This window comes from Oreochromis aureus, linkage group 13 (assembly GCF_013358895.1).
Source record: "Oreochromis aureus strain Israel breed Guangdong linkage group 13, ZZ_aureus, whole genome shotgun sequence".
Lineage (NCBI taxonomy): Eukaryota > Metazoa > Chordata > Actinopteri > Cichliformes > Cichlidae > Oreochromis > Oreochromis aureus.
The window spans coordinates 23,348,567-23,358,011 of record NC_052954.1 but is presented as its reverse complement, the minus strand read 5'-3'; the positions used below and the strand labels follow the sequence as shown (position 1 = coordinate 23,358,011).

The window sequence follows — 9,445 nt, the reverse complement described above, 5'->3', positions numbered from 1 at the left end:
CCACAGCTGCTATGATTAAAGTCTAACCAGCAGAGAGCACAGCGCAAATATCATTATCTCTCCACCAAAGTCTCTGAAGTTGCATGTTGGAAGGCAAGCTTGTTGGAATGCATAAATATAAGCAACATGTGTCTGGAGCATTTTTTAAATAATTATGTTTTTAGCTGATCTGACTTTACTGAAAGAAAAAGTAAACGTTTCAATAGATCCCCGATTTGAAGGTGGGCGTTAGATATAGGTTATCCTCTCACACTCTTTGGGAGCATTTTTGCACAGATGATTTCTGGTAAGAAGTCATTAATGTCCAGTGTGATACTGTGGTGAAAACTGTGCTATCTGCCTGTGATCAACAGATATGCATGCACTCCCTGGCTACTTTGTTAGGTCAGCTGATCATTAATGCATCCACTAAGGACCCACAGGCTAGTAGTAGAAAGTCAACATCCACACTGACCAAGAAGCACCTGGTAGCTCAGTGCTACAGACATTGTTAATACTGTGTCCTTCTGTTAAAGAAAGAAAAACTTGACAAAAGTAATAATAAATAAACATTTACTGAAAATTAACCAAAGAAAATCTCAGATGTTGCTTTTGAATTGTGATTCAAGAGAAGAAGAAAAAACTAATGAAATTGGCCTTGACAAAAATGATGGCACCCCTAGAAAAGATTGAAAATAAGTGCGATGCCCATCAGCGAAATTTACAAGTTGCCAGATATCAAGAACTTTGATTTTAGATTTTAGTGAATATGATGGAAAGCATCACAAAGAATCTACAGTGGAGTGAAAAATTATTTGATCTCCTGCTGAATTTGTAAGTCATACATAAATGAAGAGTCTCTAATTTTTGTAGCAGTTTCATTTTAATCGAGAGACAGACAATCAATCAAAAATCCATAAAAAAACACATTACATAAAACTTCTAAATTGATTTGCATGGCTCTCCCTCTCGCCATTAAAATGAAACTACTCTTTGAAAGTGAGCAAACTTACAAATTTAGCAGGGGGATCAATTTATTTTTTACTTTTTTCACTTTCGCACAGGAGAAAATATGGTGTGAAGTGACACTGTGTGTGTGTCTGTGTGTGTCTGTGTGTGTGCAGTAATTGGCTAAAAACTGCTTAAATTTACAGTTGAAAAAAGATATGCCAATCTTTGGATATATCTATATTTGAATCTCCACTGAGATTCAAAGGAAGAAAAACGCCTCAGATAACAGAGAATACAGGAGTATATAAAGACTAAAAAAGAATCACATGAGACCATAAGAACAGACTCTTTTCATTCTTATTGTATTTACTTAGCAAGAGAGTTGGAAAAGTTGCATTCAAATCTAACATATCTGACTACTTCCCAGCGATGTTGATGCATCCCACTTTGACCCATTTTTAGTTTTTTGGCTGCCCTACCTACGCTATTTCTTTGGTCTTCTGCGTGGTCTTCTGCTGCTGTGGGCCATCTGCTTCAGGGTTCAATCTGCTGTCTGTTGAGAGATGCTCTTCTGCACACCTAGGATGTAATACCGTTATTTGAATTACAGTTGCTTTACTATCAGCTTGAAGCAGTCTAGCTATTCTCCTCTAACCTCTGACATCAACATGGCACATTCACCCACAGTACTCCTGCTCACGGGATATTTTCTCTTTTTCAAATCAGTCTCTGTAAAGACTAGAAACATCAGCTGTTTCTGAAACATTCAGACCAGCCCGTCAGGCAAACCAACCACAAACATTTAAAGCCACTTACATGACCTTTGTCTCCATTCTGATACCTGGTTTGAACTTCAGCAGGTCATCTTGACTATGTCTACATGCCTAAATGCATTGAGTTGCTGCCATGAGACTCAGTGTGGAATATTATAAACCTGTCAGCCTCAATCATTGCCGTCGTGGCTGTGCAGTGTAAAGGAAGGGACAAAACAATTTTCAGTCAGTACAAGTACAGGAATCGAAAAATGTAGTCTGTCATGACTAGATGTTTAGATGTCACATCATCATTTCTGCTCAGTGCACAACCTGATGCGTTTGATTTTTAACATTAGAAATTCATGCTCCGTGCACACCTGCTCTACTTAGTGTACTCAGGGGAGTATGAGCATGCGAGGAGGTATGTTCAGTGAGACACACAGAACATGTCTGCCTCTTCGGCACTGATTTTGTTAATCTGTGTATTAACTACGGCGTTAGGAACGTCAGGGGGAATTTGGGGATTAGATTGTATTTTTAAACATTCCTTCACACTTAAATTCCCTCGGTATAATTACTCCACTGAACCTCTGTTCTCTGAGGAGTAACCTGCCGTATGCAATATGACAACAAAGTTTTAGGCATAGATTTGACAGTCTATGATGAAAGCACTTAGCTTCCTTTCAAGGGAAAACCTTTTGCACTCCATCTCCCACTTTTCCAAGTTAATGACAGTGTCACGCTACTCCTTGCGCTTGGCAGTCTGTTACCCACCCATCATCTCTGAAGCATGTAACCTCATTATTAAGTGGACTATATGCAAGGTGTCCAGAGGCTGCATAGTTTGTAATGAATAGAGATGCTACTTAGTTTAATTTGACAGGGAGGCATTTCTTCTCAGTGATAACATACTGTAAAGTAATGTTTGTCTATCTTCCTCTCGCACTTACTATCTCAAAAGGAAGGTGTACCTACTTGCAACATAAGTCACATCTATTGTTTGGAGTTTTTTCCCCATAATTTTTTGTTTATTCCCGCAAATTTAACGTTAATTTTAAAAAGCATTACTAAAAAGCACATTTGGTTTTTAAGCATAATTTATTTCCACAGTAAAACAACCAGCAGACATGAAAAACAAGAAGAACAAAATAAGAATGAGGCTTCAGTTTTATCTTAAACTGAGATCGGCAGCTTTGTTGGTGACATGCGAAAAACATATTACAAATATTAAAGAACCAAAACATGACAGGACTCAAACAGAAGATTAGCCAAAACACCCTCCTCAGCTTATTTGGTTCAAACTTTATTGCTGTCTCACAAGTCTTCCTAGAAAAATATGATTTTGCAAATAGAAACAAACGAGGGAAGAGAGCATAAAATAAAGCAAAATAGATTTTGTCTAAAACAAGTATCGCCCCTAATACAGTTTAATTGTCATTCAGCATTAAGAACTAATGTAATTTAAAGTGCTTCAAATTAGAATTTTTAAAATGTCTGATTTTTTTTTTTTTTAATAATTTGCATTTCAATAGCTGGGAGCACATCCTCATTTAGATTTGAAAGCATTTTTCTAGTAGGTAATGGCAGATAGAGTAAGCATGAATTGAGGCAGAGATTTGGGAAAGGTCTCAGAGGGGGCTACCGGAGGCTCCTGGGCCAAGCAGATCCACATGTACTAATGAGAGGTGAAAGAATTGAAGGGTGGGGGCATGAAGTTGAAAACAAATAGCCTGTAGTGCACAAGAGCATATACAGACAAAAAAACGGATAGGGAGAGTATGAGGTGTGGCTCCTTAAATTCAGATAAATTATCCCCAAAAAGATTGCTACAAGTACAGTTTAGCACGCCTTCTTTTTGCTCCAAACAGTATTGCACAGTATAGTTGAGACAGTGCATAAGAGCTGCGAGCAGCTGATGAAGGAGAATATGTAGTGATAAATACTGTGACCTTGGATATTATGGGAATGTGAACTGCTACACTGTGGCGCTTTATCTGCTTACACTGTAAACTTCTAGTTGGTGATTCAGCTGACAAGTAACACTTGAATGGCGACTCTGCTCTAAAACGTACATCAGCACATGACACTGTGTCACAAAACCACAAGTCAAGTATGACAGCATACAGCTGCTGAAGAAACAGTAACCTACATCTTTCAAGATTCAAGCTTTTACTTTAAAAACATCATCAGAGATGAGAGTGGTTGCTAAAGGAACATCGGCTCCTGATAATCATTTTAAACTCGCATTAACTTTTCAGATTCTCGTTTATTTTTGTTATTTTCTTTTTGGGCAATGAGAGCCAGAAAAAAAAAAAACAGTTGTAATTGCCAACATCTTATTCTTTAAGAAGGTGACGTAGCAAATTTGTAACTCTACAGAATATTGGTCTTATTAAATATTTCTTTAAAAAGAAAGAAAGAAATACAAAAATGTGGTGAATGAATCAAAACAATCAGCTAAAGGTGCTAAAATGCCCCACAAAAAAAAAAGCCTTTATATGAAGCCTGAGCTGTAAATACACATCTTTTTTCTCTGCGTTTGCTCTACTGAATTAGCATCCTGTTTGAAAGTAATGTTTATAAGTTGATGTGCATTTTTTTTCCTTTTGCTTGACAGACAGTTGTGTACTCAAAAAGGTGCATTCCTCTATCATTCAGAGTAATAATGCAGAAAATATATATTTTCCCCCTCTTGTGCAATGCAGCTTTATAATTTGTGCGTCCTCTCTGAAAAATAAAGCGAATCAAGTTCCCGCATTAGGACTGATCCAAGTTGCTAGAGTTTTTAGCCCTGTTTTGTTATAGCATAGCAGGCAAGAGTGATTTGCTTGACTGCTAAACTGAACAAGGACATTGATTTGGAGCTTGGGAATACAGCACAGAGAGGCATGGTACTGCCCTGTTTTCCCTGGCATGGCTTTGCGTTTGGCCTGGGCTGATGCATCTCTCTCTCTCTCTGTCTCGCTCTCACACACGCACACACTCTTTCCTCCAAGAGCGAAACACTGGCAGCCAGAGGTGTCTGGAGATACGCACACATAAATACACACATACAAATACACACAGCAGGCAACATTGATTTCCTGTTTGGCATTACTTAGCAGTGAATGACACAGCTGAGGGGCGCGGGCTATTCTCTAGACCACAGTGCAGACAAAGATTGTATGCATTCTGTCCTTCGTGACATTTTACAGACAAGTCTGCCAGAAAGGGCTTGTGTTGATCATTAGCACCTTCACTACTTTTATAAATTGTTTTCAGCTTTTCTTTGTCTCTTGCTGGGCACCTATCTTACACTCTGGTTGCGTCTTCCTGTCCGCGTTTCCATTTTCATTATAAGAAATGGGCTTTTCTTGGCTTCACAGAGCACTGCTGACTGCTTGGCTGGCTTGGCACAATGTTGAGCCATCCAACAGGTAAACATGTATTATCAGCCACATGGATCCTCAATCACAAACAAACACAAGCCTCTATCCATTTCCAGGGTAATCTAGAGATGGGCATCTTTTTTTATGGCTACAGCAGGCAAACAGATGAGTGTTTACTTGGAGACCTCATTTTGTGAGCACTTCTGAAACAACACAGATACACTTTCATGCACTTTGTTAAAGAACTCAAAGAGTGCTGGCCTGTAGGTGCACTTGTGCGACTGTTGGAAAGTGTGAAATGATGTCCGCGTCTCTTCTGAGTTTCGCGTCTCTTCGAGTTCTGTCAAAGTTCCTGTACATGTGCGTCTATACAACTCGTGGGTGTGTGCAATGTGTGTGTGTGTCTCTCTCTCTCTCTCTCCCCCTCTGTCTCACTCTGTCTATGTAGGGTGCATTATTGGACGCAGTAGACCGGACACTGCCAGAGGCGTACACCAAGCGGTCACGCGGCGTGACAGAGGAGAGAGCAGAGCTGCTGTCAGAAGGCCTTTTTAACACACTGCTGCTCTCCGTTCAGGGACATTTCGGGAGCGTTTGACTGCAAAAGGGCTTCGCAAAGCAGCGATAAACACAATTCTGCAAAACTCCCACAGAAACACCACCAAAGCCCTGAAGGCTCCCCACCTGAAAATACCGCGCTAATACCTTTGATGTTCCCAAAGAGACATGCAAGAGAGTGAGAGGAGAGACGGTGGAATAGGGAAAAAAATAAAAATAAAAACGACAGCAGCTCAGCGCGCACGCTTTTTCTCCAGGCAGCAGCTTCACACATCTAATGAATCCCCATTAGTTGATGTTTCCACGTGTGGGCGATTAAAGGAAAAGTTGTTTCAAGAAAGTCAGTGTGCATTGTAAAAATGTCCCTCTTCTTAAGTTATTTAATTAACTCACAAATTATGTTTTATTCAGTTTTATTCGCCATTCTCAACCTGAGTTTGACTTGCGATATTTTCTTCTACCACATATTGATGTTTTAAATTGGGCAGATCCCCCTTTTTTTTACTCTTTTTCAGTTTGTTTTAAAAGTTCTTTGTCTTATAGCAACGATTTTACTATCCAGATATTAACTTTGCTTTTTTTTTTTTAAACATACCATTTACTTCTCACCATATCTCATTTTACTCTTCAGTCTTTTTCATCTAAAACTGCACAAAGTAACCCTGAAATAACAGTGTATTTTGTCTGTGTTTGCACATATAGATATGAGTGCGCTTCCACTGTACCTGAGCACACTTAAGTGTATGAGTGCTTTATTATGCTGCTTCTTTCCACTACATTATGAAAGCTAATTCCTCACTTGCACACTGTTTCTCCTAATTATATCCCCACCACCAGCCTTTTGTTATTTTTCAGTGGCTATATTTCCATCACAGTGCATTTACACAAAAGGTCTGTGAACCCTTCTGCTACCACATGCACGGTTTGAAAGTTCACTCAGGATGTAAGTGTAGTGAGCTGAACTGGAAGGACGTGAGCACCTACAGCGTGGAGCTGTTTTTTAAATCCATCTCTCAACACTATGTCTCTCTATCTTTAAAAAGAAGACATATGCGCACACTCAGACACGTTTACACACACATATTCTCATTCCAGAAGCGACAACTCCAGAGCGCTTTGACAAATTTCTTTTTTTCTGTCTCTAGCCCCATTTCACATTCACTTTCTTGCCTCTTTCCCACTTTCTTTTTTGCCTCGGTTTCCCCCTGGGCTGTCTATTACACAGCAAAGGTCAAACTCATGTCACCACTATGTTTAAAACCAAATGCACCTGTGTGTCAAAGGGCACAGTTGTATGAGGAACAAGTGAACTTGGACTTTAAAATGTGACATTAGCCAGTGGGTATTATAAAAGAAAACAAAACTGGTAACACTCTTTTCTTCCGTCTGCAGCCTTCGTGTTCATGTGCAAAACTAACCTCCTCATCAAAACCCCTCGATTTCACAAGTGTGGACAGTAGTGAAAATAAGGTCCGGCTACATAATACATTTTGATCAATCATGTTGAAGTGGTTAATTTAGAAACAATACTGTACAGAAGTCCCAAAAACAATGTTGCGGACACAGGCAGTGCTTCAATGTCTCATATATATTAGTAATGAGCTAGGAGGCGAAGGAGATGACTATCAATGTCAGAGTAATTTCAGTTTTAGGTTATGATGGACGGATTTCAGGTCCTCAGGGAATCTTTGGCTTTGGGAGGCATGAGCGACTCAAAGGGATCGGGAACTTGGCTGACCCGGGGTCTCAGTGTACCCTGGTTAGGCTCTTTTAGGCTGTGCTCCTCCAGGCTAGAGCTGGTGTAACTTGGATCCCTGCGAGGCTGAAGCAGTGAAGTACAAAACAGACTTTGAGCTTGCACCTGGGGTCCAGTGTTAAAGCAGGGAAGGCCTCTAGATGGAGGCGGCAGCTGCTTCGCTTGGTTAGCCAGAGGCCCTAAGGAACACCCCGGCTTCAGAGAGCCAAAGCCACCAGTGGCCCCTGGCTTGAGTGCAGGGAGAGAAACGCGCTTGTGAAAGCGAGGAGGCTGCAGCATGCGAGGGCAAGTCGAACCAGCAGATCTAGGAGTGACAGAGTTCTGTAGTATCGCAGCGGGGGCTCTCCTCTCATGCTGTGCCGCTGATGCTGGACTGTCCCTGGCAGTTATCCCCTGTGGAGCCCCAGAACCCAGGCGGTGCAGGTTGGTGTTCGGGAGATGACTCAGCTTGTCAGGGCCTGTTGGCCCAGACGCATCTGCCACAACAGCTTTAAGAGGACTGTCAGCATCTAAACGGGTTGCTTCCTCTGATTTACTCCTTGTGAGGTCACTGCGGCCCACGGTAGGGGTTGTTTTTACTAATTTTCCCTGGTGGAGGTGCTCGTTGAGACAGGGGTTGAAAGGCCGTAGTATTTGAGGCTGTGGGGAAAAAGGAACAGTGTATCAATAAGTGAACACTCAGTGTGTGATAAACAGGCAGTGTTGTTTATTAACATGTTTCTGATATCTTTGATGTATCTGATATCCCAGGTATCTTTGAACCTCATGGAAAATTGTGACCCTCACAATATCACAGCCTGTTTCAATTACCAGCCACTGAACTAGTCCTACATTAAAAAGAAGAAAAGGCACAAAGGCAGCCCTGATTCAGCACAGGAGAATAACCTTGTTGCGCGAGTCTGAAATCTACTGACGCTTTTGAATTATTTTGCAATCACTGCTGCAGTGGAGCTTCAAAATATTCAAACTGAGAGCTACAATACACGCTGCCTACGTGAGAACATGCTGAGCTGCTGAACCACATGAAATTCATACCAACCATGGAGTTGCCCTCCAATAGGGGACATCCAGTTTGTGAGCACAAAACCATGCACACCTGGATGAGAGGAGCTAATTATCCCGTCCAAAAACAAAAGAGCTGCTGACACGGACTCAACATAAACTTATTTTACTTTGACTTCACCGAATTGTTTCAAAGCAATAGTCTGTATATAAAAGATGGACATAGTCGGAGACGTCACCAGCTGGACTGATCTGTTTTTGAAGGCTCGTGCTGAGCAGTTTCGTCTTTGCCATCATAGCTATTTGACACCACACGGAACAAGCACAGGTTGGATCAAACGCAAGGACCCTGACATTCTACCAGCTTGTTACATTTAAAGCAAGCTTGCCCACACCCTGCATTATCACCCTTCTGAACACTAACGGGGACTATAATTTGAAAAAAACGAACATCGTGCTCTATTAAAAGAGATTTGAAACTAGTGATTGAGACAGTTCAACTGGCATAAACTCATCAGCAAAGTGTTTACTGGCATCATACAGCAAGGAAGACAAAGACCCTTTTACACCCGTAGGAATCGCCCTCTGCAGGCCATGTGAAAGAATGCAGATTTAAGTCACATCCATATATGGTGTTCTATTCAAACTCAGAAGCTAGAGCTATCTTTTATATACACAGTCTAAGCTGACAGTGCCAGTGTACAATTAGCTTGTATTTTAAGTGTTTTATTTATCTATGTAACAAACGATGTACGCATCACCTGCTTTATTTGTTTAGATGTAGCCAGGGGAAAGCAAACAGATTCTATATATTATTCTGCATGACTGCTTCACTAAATACATCTTTTTTAGCAAAGATGAACAGTGACATAAGATAATCTTTTTATAGCAACCACCCTGTAACATAGGTGCAGATAAGCAGCAGATTACAGGACCAGACAGTGGTTACTGTATCTATAAGAAGTCCAGCAAAAGCTGAGATCCTTGCATCAGATGCAACAAGAAAAAATCAATATTCTACTCCTGTACTTGCAGATATCTTATCCAAGTACATTTTCAAAGTAGTTCAGGACCAG

The 9,445-nt window shown here is 40.8% G+C and overlaps 1 protein-coding gene across 2 annotated transcripts in view; it reads right to left on the bottom strand.

The window, feature by feature from the left end:
• Positions 1–2,764: 2,764 nt before the first annotated feature.
• The window catches only part of ccser2a (coiled-coil serine-rich protein 2a), a 59,010-nt gene continuing 52,329 nt past the window's right edge, over positions 2,765–9,445 (bottom strand). Inside the window, exon 11 of one of the 2 annotated variants that reach the window (XM_039621570.1) lies at positions 2,765–8,006. In XM_039621570.1, the coding sequence (XP_039477504.1) occupies positions 7,281–8,006 (726 nt within the window). In that variant the 3' untranslated portion in view covers positions 2,765–7,280. The remainder of the gene's footprint in view (positions 8,007–9,445) is intronic. The other variant, XM_039621571.1, reaches the window with a different exon arrangement.